Here is a 22,461-nt window from a genome sequence, read left to right as displayed (position 1 = left end):
GCTTTACAGTGACCTTACCTATATATACTTCAAAAATGATCTGTTAATACATCAGTTACACATGTAATTCACCTGAATAGTGAACAGTGTCTAAAGCATTTGCATTAGTTAATCTGTTTTAAGTGGCAGCATCAACATTGCTATTTTATAGTTTCACAAATTCGTCAAAGGCTAACCCACTAAGACTTAAAAGCAAAGCACAAGACTCCTGCAAAAAAGTAGCTTGTTAAACACTGTGGTTGTTTGAGATGTACTGCAGGTGCAAAACGATAAGACTAATAATAATGGAAGAGGTAAAAACCCAGGCTGCTTCACAAATAGTTGAAATAGATTGGTCATGTAGTCATCACTGTCTCAAGTACGACTCTGGTTTCCTTCCCCGCTATTTATTTGTTCCTACTGAATATATAGTACGTGGTTTTGTGTCCCAAATCCTTTCTCCCTCTCTCCCTCTGCCCCACACTCCCATTTCCTCCCACTGAGTAATTTATGAAGCTCAGAGAGCCTCCAAAATGGCCTGCTGCTTCCTCGTACTGATGGGTTCATTCCAGCAGCTCTTAAAACAGCATTCATTAGGCCAAAACAAATGAAAAGTCTGCCATTATATATTCTGAGCGCACAATTTTACTGAATTTGGGTGTCAATCTCTGCTTGTAAGAGCTGTAATGTAAATTCAGAATAGTTCCATTAATCTACCAAATTACAGAACTATTACAAACTCCCATTAAATTATCTCAGGGCAGGAGTTGAGCCAGAAATATACTTAAATAAAAACACACTTTGCTGCATTGGTGCTTAGGATCATACTGGTAACAGCTACACAGAGACACTCTTGTTCAGCCCAGGGCGAGTCTGAGGTGCTGAATAATGGCAGACACACACAAAAATAAATCATTAAATGCTTGTTACTACAACTGCTCAATGGTACTACCGCTTCCCTTCTTGTGCTTTCTTAGGTTTCCCAACCACTGAAAAAAAAAAAAAAGCCCAGGGAAAGATAATTCTAAATCTCCTGGGTTCATTCAAGTAGAAAGCACTACATGTCAGTCCAGACACAAAGCAAATCAGCCCGGTACCACGGTTAAGCTTTGTGATAATAAAGGGTAACCCATCTGTGGAGCAGTCAATGGGATGGCTACCGCAAAGCAAGAAAGCAACAGGCCACTCATGAATAGTGCAACTCGGGATACAACACTCTGAGAGCCAGCCAAACAGCACAGGAGAGTTACAGCTTTCATATGAATAATTTATTCTTTTATCACTTTAAATTTTACCAGGTACTTATTTACAAAGATTTTACTTTTTTTTTCTGGATAGAATTTACATCCGCTACTGCACAATTTAGTTTCTTAGTAGGGTATGATTAGCATCCTTCCCATGTTGCTTAACAGTGCCTGTTTTGATCAAATAGGGCTATTCTTTTGCCAATTATTCCTTTGACTTGCTTTCCAAGTGTAAACAGAATTTGTACAAATGGCTTTGCTGCAATTAACATTCTTTTTACAGAACCAGTTAATAGATGGAAATAGTACATTTCCATCTGTTATTAGCATTTGCTAAGGCGGCTTGTTTCTTTATTCAAGCAGGGATTTAGCTTTAGATGCAACGAAGGCCCTAGGAATTTCCACGTCAGGCAGCGCAATGCCTCTTTACCACGGCATCGCCCCCGAGATGAACCCAAACTACCTGCTTGGTCTGCTGGTACCAGGCATCCAGCCCCTCACCTCAGACTGGCAAACCAAAATACAGACAAAATACCCACCGCTCAGGGTGCAGGAGCCTGTGCGTGCTGCTGGAGGATTTGGATGCAGGAAGGATTTGGATGCAGGAAGGATTCGTCCCTGGAAAAGAGCTATAGGATGTGATCCCAATATTCTTCTAATATCAGAAGAATAATGTCATCCAGGTTTGAGAATATACACACATGAAGTGGTAACCCTGAGTTCCCTCCAGGGAATTCAAGCCTAAATCTTTTGGAAGATGACCTTGAAAACAGGAGTGCCCTAGGGAGGAAGAAGCATAAAAAATATTTTCTACATGTCCTCGTAAAGGAAAAGGTAAAGAAGAAGACTGTGAGATTAATGAAGAAGATCAGCAGAGAGGAATACATCTCTCCACCTAGTTTCAGATCGTTCAGTGAGGACGGAGGCTTGAATTCACCAACCTAGATGATTTCCGAGATCTTTAGCCAATTAATGCACAATACAAAATACGTAAATATTTGCAGATCAGAGATGAACTCCACGAGGTCCTGCACTCCTCTAGAGACGTGGATGAAATCACTGCAGGCTAAGAAAGCAAACACTGTCTCCGTGTTCCCATGCAAATGCAGTAGCCTTCAGGCAATTACATAAAATAACTGGTTTAGAAGCGAAACATATGCAAACACAGTTTGAGGGTGGCCTGGCACTTCAGTTTGGACCATACAAGCAAACACATTTCAACAGTGGCTCCCGGCTATCACGTCACCTCATTTCCAAGGAGCTGAGGCAGTAGCTAGGTCGGTGCGCAGCTGCTCAGACACGAGCAGTGGTGGATGCATGGAGAGGGGCGTGCTCAGCACCTCTGCAAGCCAAAGGGACAGGGGCTGCTCAGTTTAAGTTAAACAGGAGAGTTCTGGGATGATAATTTCAGTCTTCAGTGCCTGAAGTCTGCCTAAATTCTGGTTTTAGTCCCCAAGTACTACATTTTGGCTGCACTGAAGATGCAAGTGGCAGGAAAAAGAAGCAAACTCAGAGCAAACCTGCCTCAGGCTTACCAGGGAGGAAACAGAGGCCAGAAAGTAGGAAACGTGGCCAGAAACACGGTGCTGCTGTCAGTCACCAGGCTGCGAGCATGCAAAGAGTGCACAGAGGCAACAGCTTCGATGGACAGCTACTGATGGAGGCCAGGCTCCGCTCTCACGCTGCATAAACAAACACAGGTGGGTAGGCACTTGATGCAACCTCTGCTAAAGATGTAAGCTAGCAAAAATACAAACCACGGCAGGTTTGTAGAACGCTTCGTACTGCAAAGATTATTCCCCAGTGTATTTCCTCATGGAATATAGCAAGAAATTTTGGAAGAAAGGACACGTTTCATTCCTTCCTGAGAGCCTGTGGCATATTTTTGCAGCTCAAATCATGGAGACTTCCAAAAAGTCACTTAGCAACATTTTCATGCATTAACACGAATGAAAATGCTTACTTCATGATTAGTTAATAGGAGTGAAAAAGCTGGCTTGCTTCCTCACTATGCTGTAGCATAAAAACTATACTACAAAATATTTTGAACTAGGAAATTTTATTGTACTGTTAGATAAAACTGACATTTCCTTGTGTCTTTCTGGTGACTCCGCTAATTCAAAATCTGGCCTAGTGCTTATGCCTTTAAGAATCCACCTAAGCATTTCACTACCCGGATTGAAATACTTCCTACAGCTAATGTAAAAAATGATGCTGAAGGCAAATACATCATTTTTATTTCCTGCTCAAGCTACAATGCTGTAATTTCATTGAGTCAGTATTTCCAAGGATTCTTGTCTGAGAATTAAGTCCATCATTCAGTGAAAAAAAAAATTGTTTCTTTGTGAATGGCTGATGAATATGCCATCTGTGGCATTAAATTCCTCTGCACCAACCTGTACTAAGGCCAGGATAAACACCACACAGCAGACCTGCAGCTCCCACCTGGGTGATGCCTAAATTAGCTCACTAGGGAACGGGCTCACTTGGCTGAGAACTTTTAGGACCGAATCACTGTTTGCTAAAGGATGGCTAATCGGATCTGCTGTGTTAAAACCTCTGTGCAGGACAGATGGAGAGAAAAAAAAAAAAAAGGAAGGGAAGGGGAGAGAAGGGAAGGAAAGGTAAAGAAAGAAGTATCTATAAGCTTCACTATTGTCCTCTGTGAAGGTGTCTCTTAGGACAGAGCCTGCTGCCTTCCTTTGGAACTAGCAATAACATATAAGAATGCTAATGTTCTGGTAATGGAAACATCTTAATAAAACATAAAAAGGTCTGCTGCTCTTTGATGTAAGGTCCCTCTGTCTCTCTAAAATATGCATCTCTACTAGAACTTTGAACATAAACAATTCCCTTCCATAGTCCATGCCAATTCCAGGCGGAATCACTAATAGGAAAAGCATTGGTTCTGTTTTCCAGAAAAGGTATCTCAGTGGTTTACTGTAAAGCTAAAACATTTGCTTTGTCTTCCGATCGATTTTTTTTATATATATAAAGTGTATAAAATAAATGCAAGTGCCCTTTTCAATATAGTTTGTCTGTGTAGACAGTTTACACTTTTCCAGTTCCGAGTAACATGACAAAAAAAGCATGCTCTGACTTTCCACAGGCAGGAAGAACCCCTCTCGGGCTGTGTCTCCTTAGGACGCTGCTCTACAAACAGCATAATCCCATGACAGCGTGTGCCATCAGCATGTTCTGCAGTCGACAAGGGCTTATCGATTACAGCAATCAATCAGAATAAATAAAGCAGTCTCTCAATCAAAAGACAGGGAAATAACACCATGTCAGTGCACAATAAAATCAACATGTGTAGGACATTCCTGTTTTCTGTGTCCCCCTTTGACGGTCTTGCACCAAGTTGGAAAAGCCTCTTGTCACAGGGTACAGAACATAGAGCGAAACATTTAAGCTGTCTACAGATGGTTTCAAAGCATTTACATTTGGTTTAGGTTAATTTTCCTTGACCTGCAGTTAATTAAAGAGCAGTTGAAGTACAAAATATTTCCCCCAGCTCTAGTGGTATACATGCTCATGTCAATCTGTTACAGTCCAAACAGCTTCAGTCCACTTTTGTTATAATTTAAAATCTCTGATAAAAAAGTAATAAAACAATGTATTTTTTATATAGAAACCGTTGCCTTTTTCAAATAAAGAACATACCGACATTTCATATCTGCTATAACATGCCACATCTTAAAAAGGTAGCTTGCCCCCTTATTTTATTTTTATATTCCAAATATGAACATGTGGCACACATTTGTGTTGCTTAAAACCTTTCAGTCTGGTATCTGTTAAATATCTGTGGTTGAAATTCCTGGGACCACACAGTGCCATGTCTTCCTCAAACAATCTATTGCACCGCCAACGAAAGGCTGCAATTGAGACAATCTTCCTGTACTTCCCTAACACAGGAAATAGTTGGTTTAACATAAAAACGAATACAGCTAAGCGATGCTGCCAGCAGTGTTTATCCCTTGGTATCATCCAGGGGAGGAAAGAAAACAAATGGCAGAAAAGGCTCCAGCCCTGATTACAACTATGTGCATACACACAGCCAGCACTAACAGTAACATCTCATTATGACACTGTTGTCAGGAATTTTTAGGAATCCAGGTGTACAAAAGTTTTCTGACATCAGGAATTGGCACAAATGTAATCCAGAGATTATCCTTTATAGCAGCTTTTCCTTTTGTTTGCTCGGCTTTTCACACAAAGCACAGCAAACGTTAAAGAATTACGACCGAGTAACAACCAAGCAGCTCCAGACCAACACCTTGGGAGGGGAGAGGAGGAAAGGGGGAGCCCCTTCTCTCTGCAGACATGCTGGAGGGGGTCCCCTCTGCGGGAGGGAGATGGTGGGTCCCCCAGAAGCTACAATCCAGCTCCCTGCTTGGCAGCCCGGAGCCAGGCTGGCCACCTCACAGTGGGAGAGAGCCCTCCTGGTCCCCTGCTTTCTCCAGCTTCTCTGGCAGGGTAAGCACAAAGGGTAGGAGAACGCCCTTGGCGTCAAAGGGAGCTTTGAGAAGCTCCCCGTCGAAGGTACCCTTGAGCCCGCCATCTGCCTCCACCTCGCCATCCTGGGCTAAGCAGAAGCGGAGGGTGCCGGTCCGGTTGACGCAGTAGATGGTGTTGCCCAAGGCGGCGCAGCGGAAGGGCTGGACGGGGCCACCACTGGGCCGCAGGCTGGCACACTGGCTCCAGTGTTTGGCCACCGTGTTGTACCGGAAAACTTCCACGCCACCGCTGGTCCCACCGCCTGGGCCCTGCTCTCCACCGCGGCCGCTGCTGACATCGAAGCGGTAGATGAAGTTCTTGAAGGCCACCATGTCAGCGGAGCGCCGGCGGCTGCTGTTGTAAGGGCACTCCTGCCACTCGTCGCGCTTGGGGTCATACTTGAGCAGGCGGTAGAAGAGGGACCCCCCCGAGACGTAGATCTCCCCGTTGCAGGTGGTGGCCTCGTGAGCCACGGCGAAGGCACCCTTGGGCAGAGGCGCCACGGTGCTCCAGCGGTCAGCCCGTGGGTCGTACTTCTCCACAGTGAAGAGGCACTCGCCCCCCACAGCATAGAGGTAGCCGTCCAGAGCCAGCAGCTTGAGCTGCGAGCGGGGCTGCGCCAGCGGGCGCACCTGGCTCCAGGTGTCGGTGAGGGGGTTGTAGCAGAAGACCTTGTCGGAGAGGCGGGCCCGGGGCTCGCTGCCCGCCGGCCCCGCCGCGATGCCCCCCGCCAGGAAGAGGTAGTTGTGGAGGACGCACATGGCGCAGCCCTTGGCGTTGGCCTCCTCGGGCAGGCGCGTCAGCACCCTCCACTCGCGGCTGGCCTCGTGGTAGCAGTGGATGAGGGAGCCGCTCTCCTCCAGCGACACCACGGAGGAGGGGCTCTGCGGGCGGCTGCTCTCGCGGCTCTGGGGCCGGCTGCCGCCGCCCGGCCGCTCGAAGGCGTCGCTGACCTCGGCCACCAAGAGGCAGCGCCGGCCGGCCTCCAGCCGCCGCTGCAGAATGAGGTCCCTCTCGGCACCGCTGAGGCGGCCGTAGACGCCCGGCTCCCGCAGCACCTCCAGGTAGTGGTCGCTCATGAAGCGGTAGGCGGCCTCCCGCAGCTCCGCCAGCCGCTGCTTCTTGGCCAGGCACAGCAGCTGGTAGCAGTTATCGAGGCGGAGCTGGGCACGCATGGCCTCGGCAGCGCAGTGCAGGGCGCAGGGCATCTGGAGGACGCGGGCGCCGCTCACCACCTCGGCCAGGTTGTCGTGGCGCACCTCGCCCATGCGGGCGGTGTAGACATAGTCAATGAGGAGCCGCAGCGCCCCGTAGCTCACCCCCTTCACCCGCAGGATGTCCCGCGAGGCACGGGCGCGGAAATAGTCGCTCTTGGCCGCCAGCACCGACTTGTGAGCCCGGATGCGCTGCCCCGACACCTCGATCACCAGGTCGGGCTCCTCCACCGGCCGCCCTATGGGCTGCGTGCCCGCTGGCGTCCCCTGTGCGTTGGCGGCCTCCTCCTCCTCCGACTCGGAGGCCGCGCTGTTGATCTCCCACTGGCTCTCCACCACACGGCCACCGGTGGAGGCCGACGGCGGGGCCCCGCACTCGGTGACGGCGGCGCTGAAGCACAGAGAGGAGCTGAAGCCGCAAGGGGAGGCCAGGGTGAGCGGTGGGGTGCCGGGCCCGGCCCCACTCTCCTCCTCCTCCACTGCGCCGCTGCCCTCCATGGAGCTGCCCTCCGCCACGGCCAGGCTAGCTGCTCCGGCCCTGCGCAGCGCCGCACGGGACGGCTCTCGGCCGCACTGCTACGCCCATCACCTGCGGGGAACAGCACAGAGCACTGAGCCTCCGCGGCCCAGCCTGCACCGGCTTCCTTCTCCCCTGTCAGATGCTGTCGGTGAAAACCTAAACCTCTTCCCGGTGTGGATATCGCACCTCGATAGCCTGAGAAGCTGTTCTGGTTTTCCTGTTATTATATGAAAATGCTAAGCAGTTTTTATGCGCGGCATCCTTTTGTGACAACCGGTCCCACACTGTGCTGGGCAATGAGGAAGAAATGTCCTCTGAAGTCAGAGAGTTAGGAGTACTATCATCGCTTGTTCACCGTGTGCAGCTATTTCAGGGGAAGAGAGTGGTTGCAATCTGTTCTGGAAGGAGATTCCCCACTAGCCAAAGTCTCCTTGGCATGAACATCACAGAGGTTTCTTCATCTCACTGCTCCTTATATGCACTCCACCTATTGAAAAGAAAGTGTAAAAAAACCAGTCAGTTTTAAAATAGATATATTCTCAGTTCACTCAGAAGTTCAGGAATACTAAAGTTACGTTTCCATTAACAGCACATCAGTAGTATCCTGAAGTTACCACAATTATGCTAGTAGAACTCTAATTGTTTACAAAATGTAACAAAGGATTTTTTTGTTATGACAAAAGCCATCTGACACGTATGTAACAGCTTATGTAGCTAGAATGACAACGTAAATCAAACTTCATAGGAACTGATTCAAGGTTTAAGATTTCTGCTAATATAAGGCAGAAGAGAGCAAAAATCACATTAGATAATTTGAACATGAAGTGTTGTTTTTTTTCTGGGAAAATGTCAGGCTACAGGACACGGCTGTAAGTAGGTGAGTCCCTGTCAGCACAATCACTACTGAGCTTTATCTTCATTTCACAAATGTAGTTTTCAGAAGAAAATGCTTTTTGACTCACTTCTTTATAAATTTCCTACGTGTGGTTTAAGTTTTGATGAATCACATATAAAAATGGCCCAAATGTACTTAACTTCACATAATGAGGACCTGCAGGTCTGACTCTATTTTTAAGAAGGTCAGTAATTTCCATTACAATCCCTGTTGGCATATTTTTCGGAGTCCTGAAGGAACGCTCCATTCTGTGTAAGATGCAGCTTGTGATTTCCTTTCAGTAGAGGTGAGCTATTTACCTTATTAAATTACTGTTAGAAGAGTCAAGCTTCTGGAGTTTTTTTACATGAAAACATAATTGGTAGATGGCATTGTCTGTAAATCCCTGACATGGACGTAAAATTTAGAAACCCAAACTTGCACAAGCAAACTTCACTTAAATGGTAGCATCAGTCTTCTCTTAGAGGTTTCTGTTCTGTGCACTTGCCCTGCAAAGGACTTTCTATTACATTTGAGGACATTCAATTAGATGACAAATCAATTCTGAGGTCTGATTTCTGGATATTTGAGCCTGAGACCATAACAAGGCCTCAGCAGCATTTGAAAACTCCTTACTAAAGAGACCAGATTTCACAAACTTTTTATTTCTCATTTAGCTATTTTAAAATTTGGCACTTAGGAACTTTGTAAGAAGTTTTATGAACTTTGGATATAGTCCCAGCAGCAAGTTTTCAAGGTCCAGCCCCTAACTCTGTATGTTAGGCTTTACTGACTTATTTTCTGCAGCTTTAACTGGATGAGCAGAAAGGCAGTGCCCTCTGCATGTGCTTGGTGTGTGAGATAAATTGCTTCATTAATAACTTAAAACTGGGCAGCATCCCTCTTGATGTGATTTTATTTTTCAGTGAGTCTCCACAGTACTGAATTCACTATCTAACCACTTATTTTAGTTTATTATACTGTAGATATTAAGATTAATCTATTTTCTGATCCAGGCCTTCAGCTTTGTTGGAGAGCAGCTACTCTACGTGATACTTGCAAAATGACAAAGGCCAAATGGAAATGGTTTGAAAATCACTTAGAATATCAAGCTCTGATGTACTGTTACATTAAGAAAATTGCTACCAGCATAACATCAATGTCACATAAGTAAGTACGTGAAACATTTTGTCTGCCCTGCTCCTCCGGGGGCTGAGCACCCTGATATTCTGCCCGTACCTTGCTACAGTTCTGGACAGCCTGACCTCCTCAATCGTTAACATTTAAGGGGTGCTAATATGCTTTCTCCCACTGCTCTCAACGTTATGATCTTTTGTAGATCCAGACAGCTCATTTCTTCGGTCACTTCTCCCAAAATCTCATCGGGCTTCACATTCCCCCTCTACAAGAAGGAATGAGTGGCTTTAGGCAGCTTCAAGCTCTCAGCCTACTGCTTGATTTTGCAAGTGAAACAATAAAGGAGGACTAAAGAGAATGCTCCCCAAAACAAAGCATGAATGAAAGTGAGAAGTCAAAAACAGTTATCTGTAATACCAGTATTATCTATGTATAATGAAATGTATTTCCTGCGTCATGTCTCCGAGGAAAATCACCAGTTAAATATTTGAAATTTTTAAAAATGGCATCGAGGGAAAGCGAGCTTTTAAACTTTCTCAAGTAATGTAAAGAAAAAGGATGAGGTCCCCCTCAAGCACAGCAATCAACCTTTTCCCATACACAGATATCTGCTGGGCCAAGAACTTTGACCTGCCACTGAAACCACCCACCGCAGTCCTACCAAACACCTGCGTTACCATCCCCTTGAGCAGTCGCAGTGATGGGGGAGGGTTGGTAGTACAGCTTGCTAATGGCAACAGCAGAATTCTAAAAAAAAAAACCCACTTTCTGAAAAAAAAAACCCACCTTCTGTTATATTTACAGCTAAGTACCATGAATATGTCGAAATTCATGCTGAGCATAAAGAGGATTGGAATCAAAGTATCACACGCAATTTAGTCAACAAAGAACTCTACAGGGAAGCCAAAGAGCTGGGAAAGCTACAAGAGGGCTTGGAGGACTTTGTAAATTACAGACCAATGGCTGCTCTTCTAGTCTCAGCACCTTTGTCTAGCTGCAGGGATTACACAAAGATAAAGCTGAAAAAACAACTCACAGAAGCTGTGGAACCTTTCCATTACTGAGCAACGCAACCAATCCTCAGCGAAAAGGTCGTGGATTTATTGTAAAACAGGAAGAAGCTGGAAGGGACAGATGGAAATACAATACTGAAATCCTTCTTCATTTTTTTTTCCCTATCTACAGCGATCAGAGTTGTATTGCTGACAGAGCATTCAAAAATTACAGAACCACAGAAGACACTTGATAACTTGGCTGATTTGAAGAGTTTGAAAAGTATGGCTTAAAACAAACATGGCTTTAGTACTTCTTTTCAGAACTCACAAATGGGATAAGTGCTGGAATACGAAGCAAGAGTACACAGCATCCATGGACTGATGTCACCTTTTATACCAGGGACTTTTAAGCCAGAAGCTAAATTACATGAGCCGGAGCTGTTTTCATTATCATGGGTTTGGTCTGGGGATGATGTAATGTTAATGGCCAGAGGAACTGCCAACAAACACGAGCTGCATTTACGGGCTTGGCAATGACACACTTGCAACGTCCTGGATGCGTGCCCCCAGCCTCAGATGCTGTGAGACGTTGCCCTAGGAAGAGAACAGATAAGAAGGCGAAGCTTTTTCTGACAGAGGAACTGTAAGGAAGACCTGCAGGTAGAGTTTCCTGGCACGGCATTCATTTGGCAGTTCTTCTGATAAAATCCAATTAAATGCTTGTTTTGCGTTGTTCTCTCCCTATTTATTTCTCTTTATGAGTGCAGTGCCAATAACCTCTGACCTAAACCCTGTCCTCTAGCAAGACCCACTTTCTCTGGGGAATATGCACACGTGGGAGGAATTGGATTATTGCTTTCCAGTTCACAAGTGGAAACTGCTCTGACTCAGTCTTGGGGTAAATTAAAGCCGTGCTTTCCCTATCGTAAGCAGCTCTAATTTACATTAACAGGCGATCCTTCCCGCGAGACCATAGAACTGACAGAGTGCCACGCTGCTCCACCTTAGTCCAGGAAATGCTTTTGTAAAAACTTGTTCTGCCAAATTTCACTCCAGCGGAGAATTCCCTCGGGAGAGAGGAGTCATCCGATGGAGACGATTAAGGAGTCCAAAGAGGCAGGATCATCAAAAGAGAGAAACATCCCTTGTATTTATTAAGCAAACAAACAAAAAAAGGTAAAGAAGGCTGTTAAAAGTAGAGCTGGCCAGTACTATCATGCAGACTGAAGATACCCATCTCCGTCTGGGAGAAGGCAAAATCTTCTGGAGGGCTGAGTCAAGTGTGAAGAGGTTTGCTTACTTATAAAAACGGTCTGTTGCACTCCTGCTCAGTGAGCAGATCCGTGAAATTCGGGACAAAAATGCTCTCTTCCTTACCAGAGAAGACATCTGGAAAATGCAGATGCCAATTCTCTGAAAGCGGCTGCTTGCAGCACCTGAAATCCTGCATCCTATTACAGATGTAAGCTCTAGATCTTAACCACTTGAGTTACCTCTAACTTGTCAAGAAAAAAAAAAAGTCTGTTTTTCAAAGGCCCACTCCAAGAAAATTGTAGATTTTTTTTCTTTTCCTTTGTTAAAATTAGCAGTGCTCAAAACTGAGGTTACAATACACTGCCAGTGCCTTCGCCTGCCTACGGGATGTATGCTTTGTATCGTACCCACACTTGAGCCGCCTGCACAGCTTCCCTGTGACCTCGTAAGGTGCTGTGATTTTCTCACAACATGCAACGGAGGTATGAGTTCTTTTATCTCTTAACTGCAACATTTTCATACAACCAGGATGTAAAACAACCATTTAAGAAGCGCAGCTTATGATTACAGACCACACAAGAAACATGTGGGTAGCAGTTCCTCATCAGGAGCTCAGAGGAATAAAAGGATGTGTGCGTATCGGGCAGGGTCGGGGGGAGAGGAAATCAGTCATAATAAAAACGTTATCAAAATCTTGATGGAATAGATATTCCAGCTAGCAAATCAAAACTAAAAATAAACAGAAGTTTTGAAGTGTCATCACAACCAGAGAAAAGGCTTCCTATCAGTGACATCTGTAGAGAATAACATTCTCTAGAAAGGAAAATATCTTTTTGAGTTCCTTCCAGGTCGGACTCTTCAGAAGTAGTTAGGAAGGAGCAGTGTCTCTCGGGAGTTCTCACACCGAGAAGGAAACAACACTCCCACAAAAGCAACAGTTAGCAAAGGTTAAGTGCAAGCCACCTCTAACATCTCTTAGAAGAAAGCCTAACAAAAACAGAAGGGTTAGAAAGGAGGCTTTGAATGACTGCAATACCCGTGGGGAAAACTCCAGGGCTGGTGTCTGGCACTAGTGCCCTACAGATCAGGAGGTAACGGTATGGCAACACCACGCTGACTGCAACAAACCTTTTGTTTTTTTTTTTATGGAGAATTGCTGCTCGATCTAGCTATGGCCTTGGAATTACTCTTCAGACACGAGGTGAGAGCATGTGGCCATGACTGGGTTGAGCTGTACGTAACATCCAGCGTAGCGCTACAGCTAAAAGGATGAAGGCAGCCCTTGAACTGGGAAGTAAGGAGCAGCAGTAGGGTAAAGGATACCTCTTCATCTACAGCATCGGTAGGTTTATGGGGTGTGTGAGCATGCATGGCACGTGTATGCATGCATGGATGGATGGACACGCATGCTCTACGTTTTGGAAGCGGCAATGAAAAATCTGTGAGGATAAAGAGTACCAAACGACTTAAGAGCTATCAAAAAACACTTCAGGGAGAGACTGAGACTCTGCAGCCAGACAGGGGCTTGCTCTGGCTCCCGCAGCATACGCCAGACTTGAGCCAACCCCCAAGCAAAAAGGTGAACTGAGCTTCGGCACCAGCTGGCAGCCACGCTTCCAAGCCTTTGGAGAAGGTGGCTTGTGCTAGCAGCTTGGAGAACTGGTAGCGCAAGCCTGAGAAACGCCATGCAGACACTTCTCCAGGGCTTGGTATGTTTATTTTGTGACTTGATGACTGTGAACAAGTGTAGACACATGAACGGGCTGCATACTGATGGCCTTCTGCGGCTCGTGGAGAAAGGCCTAAACAAGCCAGTGGGTGGAAGCTTACACGAAGCAAAATACTTCCACCACTGAGAAAAATAAATAAAAAAAACACAACAAGAGACTACCACAGCGTATTGTGAATACTGAAAGTTCGCATGTGTCAATGGGGAGAGGGAAGAACAAGCTCATGGAAGGGAAATCTGCTGAAGGTGACTGAACACATGCTAAACACTAAAACTGTGTCTATCCAGTTTAGGAGGATACTGAACTGGAAAATGGTCAGTACTAATATTCAAAGATAAATTAGTATCCCAGGAGGAAAAACACATTTTTACCTTGCTGCACTCTTCTTTTAATACTGGACTGTGGTCCATGAGGGAGGCAGGATGCTGGACATCTGATCTGACCCTTATTCTGATGTGATTCATCTCTGACATAAATGAGGAAGGGAAGAGCTAGCTTCTTTACCTCTAGGTGATCCCCAATCACAAGCCTTGCTGGAAGGCTCTTTGAGGGGGATGAAATTCGACAGGAACAGACTAGTTGATCTCGCGATCCTTTCCAACTTAAATTCTGGACATTGCCGCACACCAGGAGTGCTGGCATCAAGCAAGGCATCAGCTTGTGATGACTGAAGGTCCAGCTGGGGTGTTGCTGTGGTTAACTGCCCTAGCGTTGATGGCAGAAATGCTTTTCACCATTAAACAGTGTTGTGAACAAATAATTGCAAACGTTCAAAGTCACTTTGGTAATGATGATATAATAAAGGAGGGGGAGAATATCCATCAAAAAGCCAAGTCAGGTAAAGACTGAAGATTTCTACAAATAGATTTTGTAAAATAAAAGAAGATTCAGGTCTTGGTGTGCATTACAGAAGAACATTTGATCTCAAAGAGCCTACCACATTTTTGCAACACACCTGCTATGTGTTGCACTTTAATACAGAAAATGGGTACATATATATGGGCAAAATGAAATTCCTTGCTTAAGATAAAACTGGATTTCTTTTTTAATTTCATTACAGAACGGACATACAGATTAAAGAGCTGAAAGCACCAGAAATCTGTCAAAGTCTGTCACCATTGTGCTTGAGGAAGAAAGAACTTGAGAAGTAACAATATACTTCAAAGGAAAGCCAACAAAATCCCATTTGTCTGAGACTTATGCCTAGGAAAAGAAAGTAAAAGGAAAACTTCTAAAGAAGGGAATAATAAAACTGCTTCTTTTTCCAGACTGAACAGGCTCATTGATTTCTTGGCAAATTATCTAAGTGATGCTTTGAAAAGCAGACATCCTTCAGATACGCAGTGAAAGGCATCCTTCTCATTTTTGGAGAACATACATTGTTTCTTTGCTATTTTTACCCAGATACTTTTTCCAATTGAAGTGAATTACAATCACTCTAGCCACAACCAAAAATTACAGGACATCTAGTTAGATTTACCAAATAGTTTCAGATTTCTCTAGACATTATCTCTACACAGACTTTGGACCAGATTCAAAGATGGAGAGACGTCTTTGTCTCAGCAAAGGGTGACTTTGAGGGCAGTTACAGATGGCAGGAGGCAATGCAGCAGATATACCTAGGACAGCCAGATCAGATAGCGAAGAGAGCCCAGCACGACAGCACAGAGCCCAGACTCCCTAATCTGAAAGGAAGCAAAGAAAAAGCCTGCAGAGACTCCCGTCTGCCATTGCAGTGCTGCTGGTAGAATATGCTGTTGGACCTATAACCGTGAATTTTTAGGTGACTCATGGGAGTCTGACATTTTTCATTTATTGTTTCGCGGAAACCAGGCCAAGGTAGAGGGAGATGGTGCAGGCCTGGGGCCATATTTCCACACAGCACCGATCTGTGGGTGGGATGCACCTCCCAGTTCTCCCGCAGAGGCAGAGGCAAACGGATTTAGTGTGTCTGAGCTGCGCTGCACGCTGATCTGTCTGCAGCCAGCTCCTGTGCTGGAATCTGGGGCACACGGACACGTTTGCACGCCGTGTGTAGGCACAGCTGCATGCCAGTTGATTGGGATCCTCAAAAACCAGCATACGAGAGCTACCGAGGGCTAGCCAGCGGAGAAATAACAAAGATTATGGCGATGAAATGCTTGACACGGATGACCAGGAGGTGTTAATTCTTGCTTTAGGTGTCTTAGCCCAGAATCGTCTCCAAAATAAACCTAAAGTGTTTTAAAATATACCAATACTGACACTTGCTGCTACCTCCCCTTTCTCTACAGTGAACAGAGCACCAACCAAGCCCCAGAGGAATCTTGCTGCTGCTCGTTCCTTTCTCTAACAAGCTTAAACCCCCCAGATGCCAACTGGGGGGCTGCCCAAACCATCAGGCTATGGACTGTGAGAGGAGGGTAACTCTTCTTCAGTCTAAAGCTGCAGTACTTTCCAAAGAAACAATCAAAATGTTACCGAGGGAGAGAAAAAAGAATGTGGGGTTCTGTTCCCTGATGAAAGGGAAATTTCCCTATTTCTTCCCATTGCATCCTGCAGGGCAGGGCTCAGTTAAGCTGCCTGGGGTACAGTCCTTCCCAGCTCCTGCTAGGCTTCAGGCTTTGCTGATCTGGAAGCAGAAACACGTGCTAGAGTCAGAGGTACTTATGCGGCACGACTCTCCTGTCAGAAATACCTGCGAGCTGTCAGCACCGACTCCACCAGGCAATGGGGATGTTTTTAGCAGCAGTGATGTAACTGAGGGCTGAGCAAAGTATGAGGCGACCCCATGTCGTCATCAGAGCTGAACAAGGGAAGAACAAAAAGTGAATGAGATGCATGCTGCTAACATTGCTAGAAGGGAACAGTTGCAGGCCAGTCTGACACAGAAATAAAATAGGTTCCTACTAAAATACTTCCGTTTCCACAGCCTGACACGTTTCTGCATTTGATGCATAACATTCTTTTTAATGTGAACTCCATAAGCAGAGTCTGGGTGTTGAGGCAAAAGCCTTCTAGCTGCACTGGTTTCTCTGACTATACTCAACTTTGACATTTAAAATTTAGTTCAAACGACTCAGTATTTCTCATGATAAATATATTTTCTTCATTTAGCACAGCAAATCACTAACATTTAAGACGCCTGAATTTAAAGGTCTGAAACGACTGCCTGGTTATCTAATTTTATTCCTGCAAGTACAGGCGAAAGAATTTTACTCCTGTACCCAGCCAATAACTTCTGGTTGAATTAGGTCAAAGCATTCTTCTGGTCAAATCATCCGTCTCACAGCTATACAGCTTCTCTGTTTCAGCTAATGACCTTGCTGGAAAATCAGGTGTCAAATGGATCACTGTGGATAAGAAATACACATGCCATGCTTTATTTTAGACTGCGCTTTTTCATCTTCTGTACTTTTATACCTGCTGACTTGCCAGCACTGTTTTTCCCAAATGATCCATGCTCTCTCTGAAGAGACATGCAGACCGGCAGCAGCAGCACGAAGGACGATGATGATCACGGCTATCTCAGGATTGTCCCGTCTGCTTTTTGAGTTCCTTACATAGAAGAAAAGCAAAGGCTGTAGCGTGACTGAGTAACCTGTGTTACAAACGTGTCTCTTCCGTGCGCTACAGGATGAAGGCTCGTTGATGGACGCGGTTAAGCCTGCATCAGACGCAGCAGCCATGGTGCTACTCTTGCATTCGTTAAGCAGCAATCTGGGCAGAGCTGAAGACAGCCAGGACATGCAGTAAGAACCAAGACCATCGGGTCAGGATGTGAGGAGAGGTATTTGGTTTTATGGCTAGGATTTGGGAGGTGTGAGAAAAAGCACAGATTCAGGGGTCCTGATTTACAGTTCTTGACCATTTTGAGATTTTGATCACTGGCTCCTATGTCTAAAGTTTTGCTGTTTTTCTGTCTAGGCAGAGATTTTAGATACATACCAATGACATCTTCTCAAAGCAGATATTAAGGATTCAGCCACTGTACTCTGAAAAGTTGCCTAATATTGGGGGTGTAATAAAAGTACTTATTTCCCTCCCTGTAAGGCTGCAACGATGCTGTCTTGGCTTTGGGCTGACACATCAACAGTCTAATAGATATTTGCACCTCTGCTGCCCATCATAAAGGCCTTCTGGTTCTCTGCCACAGAAGCAGGAGAGCAGAAGAACATCCTACCTCATCCTGAGCAAGGAGAAGGAGCACCAGTGAATGTCACCATCTGAACGTACACGACCAGTCTTTGCCTTCCTCTTCCTGTACCACAGGGTAAAACATCTTGCGACACATGGAAGCAACTGACTCCAAAGCTGACAAAACAATACACTCGAGTGACATTTACTTTACCACTTCGGCATTTGCTGTGGAAACCAAAAGCCTTCAGCACTCTATTATCAGTTGTTATTAAACAAGAAACATGTTGTCTCAGTACTGCCCACGTTATCTACGTTTCACGGTGCGTTTTGGTAAGGGCAGGGTCTCACTTCACTTTAAATCCCATCCCTGCTACAGACACATTAACTTCACAAGCATCAGGATTTCCTACACTGTACGTACTAATGTGTACAGTAGTTTTTTTTTGAACTGAGGCCACTGAGGGAGCTGCAGCGAAGGAGATGAAAGAAAACTACAGGATAAGAGGAAAGCTCTCCCATGACTAGATTTGTCTTTGATTGACTGAATCGGAACATTTATTGTTAGCACACCATTCCCACAGCAAAGGGCCGGGTTTAGGTTCTTACCATCTAACACTTTTAAAAAACGGGTCGCAGAAATCATAGCTTATCTCCAGTGCTCAGGCTCTGTTCCTCCAGCCTGCTTATGAGAGAAAGAGAGAGAGAAAAGCAGAACCATTTCCAAGGGAAAAAAATAAAAATAAAAAACAAAAAACATTGCAGATCTCTAACACACTGATAGTCTGAAATGATTCAAGGGTCCGGGAGCCTTCCAGCAGTTAGGAATCCACCGGGAAAGCTTACTCTGCTCCTTAAATACTCCTGGGGGAATCAGCGTCCAGAGAAACAACAAACAGCTTTTGCTAATCTGTGAAGGTGTACGTGCAAAAGAATTTCAATGCTATTAATTAATGCAAATCGTGTTGTGACAGACAACATAACAGCATGGAAGCTGCTTGTCCAACTTCTGTGGAGTTGTATGGAAAGGTTGCGGTTTCTGGCCCGTTTCCAAGTGAATTAAGCAAGGCTGTCAACTGGGCTGTTTTAGCCAGAGGCACAGCAATGGCAGCTCGTGAAACACTGCACCTGAAAAGCATTTACGTGACACATCTTTCTTCTCCTTCTGATGCACGCTGCAAAATCCGTAGAACTACTGGAGTTTTTTCAGCTTGTTTTGCATAAAATAAACTGACTAAACTGATTGTGAATTCCTGCTGTCCTCACTGATGAGGTATAAGAAACTGGAAAGTACCAAATGTGCTTCGTAGAACAAAGCATCCAGCCAACACTTTTTATATTACCACACAGTTGTCTTAACATATACCATACTGACCCAATCTTGTTATTCCTTCAAAGCCAAAACTGCCAGTTAGCATCCAAGGAGGACAGAGAATAGGCTACAGGATTGCCAACACTGCTTAGTAAGAAAAAAACCCAGCACAGCAGCATTTATGGTCCCAGTCCTGCAGGGATTTAAATGCAGATTTAAATGCTAGTCACAGGACTAGCCCCACTCATAATACATGTACATGTAAACTGTTTGCTTAAGTAATTGCAGGAGAAAGGCAAAATCTCTACCCATTTACTGTATCATCACGTGCTTACTGGCGCTGGCACAAGGCAGAGGGCAGAAATACATGGTCCAGGCTAGGGAAGGAGCAAGGTCTCTTCTTGCTCAATGAACGCTCAGTCATGGATCAGGTTAAACTGGTTGCCAAATCCTGAACTGCTGTAAAGTAATTCTTTGTCAATAAAAGGAAGTAAATCACGCCTGTTCTCTGACAAAAGGACACCAAGACCAAAAACAAAACAGAAAGAATAGATGACGACGATCCATTAAAAAGTAAAACAGCAGACTTAACTACTGTCCCCAGAACACTGAGATCAAACGCAATGAAAATGTGCTCTTTTTTTAAAAATAGGTATTTCCAAGGACCTAAAGTGGTAGAAAATGACTTCTCAGCTTCTGCTGATGGGAAAGAAACAGCCTTCTAACTGCAATGCTGCAGAATCTCAGCAAGCATCAACAGCAAAATCCCTGCAAAATCCATACAGGATCTTACAAGATCAAAACCAAGACAACCCCCCACAAAAGTTTAATTCTCCTCTAAAAGGAATGGCACAATTTCCTTTCATGTTTTATTATACCCATCTTTAGCAGCCAGCTGCCCCTAATATCCTCTTGCAACAGGATACTACAGGATGCTGAAACCCCCAGTAAGTAGGATCTGGATCCAGTCATCTAACCACATCCCTGTCTCTCAAGTAACCTAGGCCAGCCCTAAATACTATAATCCCGCTTTACTACAGTAAAGCCACTTAATGGCTTTCATTGAATGTGCCTGCCAAACAACGGTGATCTAATATTTATTGACCTTTCCAGCCATCGTTTTGCCTACCTATCTGGACTATTTGTTACACGGAAAAGCGATGCGAGGAAAGAGTTTGTAGAAGAAAGGAAGCTATTAAAGATTTCAGACTTTCCAAATTGAAAAGTTGACCCCTAAAAGTGCCACTTCTGGCAGGAGTGAGACCCTGCGGAGCGAGGGGAGCTGGGGCAGACCGGGGACTGGACCTTGGCACCTTGACAGACCCTGATCAGACAACACCATTAGTATGGGATGGCTGGCGGATCCCACTGGCGTGCATCAGATGTCCTAATTAAAGAGGGAATGGATGGTGGGTGATGGGCCCCGGGAAGAGGAGCACACAGAACAGGCAGCAAAGGTGACAAGCCGGAGCAATATTTTTTAGAAAAATATTGTTTTGCCTATACTAGTGACAGATTAATTATTATTTTCTATAAACATTTCATCTAATTCCTTCTTGGGAGACAGACGGTTAAATCTGTGAAAGATGGAGGAGCTCTTTAGCTTCTCAGATCATGTAAAAGGATTGTTCTAGTTTATTGCTTTTCTAATTTTTATTGTCCTACATTTCCCAGCTTTTTGTTCTAGTTTCTATTGTTCGTTTTAATTGCTGTGGAAAAAAAAAAAAGCTTTACAGAATATTATTTCTAGAGGGCTTTTCTCCTCGATGAGTGAAAAAAGAAATTAGCTGTAGGATTTAATACCGTCATGTGCTGTGCTATGTGTAAGTTTGGGTTTGGGGGGTGGCCTCTTTTTGAAGGGCCAGGCGTAAAAACCTCCTGATTTCAGGGGAACAAAAGCTGCAGGACTTTTCCTGGGGCATCGCCACCTTCCACGCTGCCAAGCCCTGCGGTGCGTGCACACCTGGGGCTCACCCCATCCGTGTGCTCTTGGTAACGTGCCATAAACATATATATATATATATATTGGGGAGCAACTGTGGTGGTGCTGCTACACAGCCCTACGCAGCAGCGCAGGGAGCGCTGCTCATTCGCATTTGCAATGGGTCGGCGGGAGTTAGGAGGAAGAAAAGATCATACGCGTAAAAAGCAAAGGCGTAGGTGCGATTCGGCCGGGCTGTGAGAGGCAGGAGGGTCGGGAGGTGCCCGGGGGCACGCTCGCAGCCCCGGCGGCAGGGGGGCCGCTGCCGATGGGACCCGACGGGGCGCCAGGATGCCGCCGTGCCGCAGCCGCGGCTCTGCCCTCCGCCGCCTCAGCAGCCCCGGGGGTCTGCTCCCCGGCCCCTTCCCCAGCTCCTCTCCGGGGCTCCGAGCCCTCCTCCTCCTCCTTCTCCTCCTCGTCCTCCTCCCGTCTCCCCGGCGGCCCCGGGCTTACCTTGCGGCAGCGCGGAGACGGCCGGCGAGCGGCGCGGCGCTCCCGGTAGGGCTCCCGCAGGGCTGCCCGCCCGCCTCCCGCCCCGCCCCGCAGCCCACAGCCCGCAGCCGGCCCGGCCCCACCTCGGGCCCGCCGTAGTGGTGGCGGTGCTGGCGGTGGTGGCGGCGGCGGCTCCGTGGCGAGCCGGAGCCTGCGCCGGCGGGGAAGGGGGAGGAAGGGGGTGGGGAGCGGCGGGGCGCTGCAAATGGCTGAAGGCGGGAGCCCGCTCCGCGCTCGGCCCCTTTGTTCGCCTGGCACGCCGCTTGGTGGCCTGGCACGCCGCGGGGAGAAGCGGGGTCCCCCCCCCCCACACACACACAGTCCCCTTCTCCGCCCCCGGCAGAGACCTGTTGCTGAGGCGGGCGGCCCGAAGCCGGAGCGCTGAGGGGAGGCTCCCCCCTGGGAGGCGCCGGGGCGTCGCCTCAGCGCGGTCTGAGGTAACCGGGGGGCTCCCTCGGTCCCTCCATGGAGAGGTGTCCCCACAGCAGGTACCTCCTTGGCTGTATTACATAGAATCTTGGCTGTGTTACGTAGAATCATAGAATCATTCAGGTTGGCAAAGACCTCCCAGATCATCTGGTCCAACCATCCCCTTACTACCAATGTCACCCACTAAACCATGTCCCTAAGCACCAGGTCCAACCTTTATGGGTCTGCTCCTGGTGAAGGCAGCCCTCCATCCCTCATATCCCGCTGCAAGCTTCGGCCAGGCTTCCACCAAGACCTCCCAAACACCGATACCATGTTTTCCAAACCTTTACAAACCATGAGAGGTGCACAAATATTTCATATGGCCATCACAATGCATAGTTTTCCTGCAACACTTTCTTAGAGCATCATTCCTCTATAGCTTTTCTCTTTTTCCCCCTCTTTCCACTCACTCCGGTGTCCCGTCAGGCTGGTTCTTCAGCAGCAGCCCATCTCCTGGCCCGTGGGGACACTCCAAGCAGATGGGCAAAGCCTCTCCCTTCTCCTCACTCACAGTGAACCTGACTCATTTCTTCTTCTGGTGGCAGTGTGACCATTGCAGCTGTATCAACTTCCAGCTTCGCAGTGACGGTGGTTAAGCACGGCTGGGTGTCTTCTCAGCCATTTCGTCCTATTGCCCGACTTCTG

The 22,461-nt window shown here is 46.4% G+C and overlaps 1 protein-coding gene across 7 annotated transcripts; it reads right to left on the bottom strand.

Moving 5' to 3' along the window:
* Positions 1-1,225: 1,225 nt before the first annotated feature.
* On the bottom strand, positions 1,226-22,325 carry KBTBD11 (kelch repeat and BTB domain containing 11). Of its 7 annotated transcripts, none has more exons than XM_083829908.1 (4): positions 21,307-21,427; positions 16,847-16,981; positions 16,122-16,229; positions 1,226-7,941 (listed from the first exon to the last, which is right to left on the bottom strand). In XM_083829908.1, exon 4 carries the CDS (start codon positions 7,430-7,432, stop codon positions 5,645-5,647), a length of 1,788 nt encoding a protein of 595 aa, XP_083686034.1. In that variant the 5' UTR covers positions 7,433-7,941; positions 16,122-16,229; positions 16,847-16,981; positions 21,307-21,427; the 3' UTR covers positions 1,226-5,644. The 7 variants fall into 7 exon arrangements, with proteins under 7 accessions (XP_083686034.1, XP_083686033.1, XP_083686035.1 ...); XM_083829907.1 differs by lacking the exon at positions 21,307-21,427 and adding an exon at positions 17,607-17,740; XM_083829909.1 differs by lacking the exon at positions 16,847-16,981 and having other exon boundaries at positions 21,307-21,386.
* Positions 22,326-22,461: the final 136 nt, after the last annotated feature.

Source organism: Anser anser (assembly GCF_964211835.1).
Source record: "Anser anser genome assembly, chromosome: 3".
Taxonomy (NCBI): Eukaryota; Metazoa; Chordata; class Aves; order Anseriformes; family Anatidae; genus Anser; species Anser anser.
Note: the sequence above shows the minus strand (reverse complement) of the source record. Positions and strands in the feature narration are given on the sequence as shown.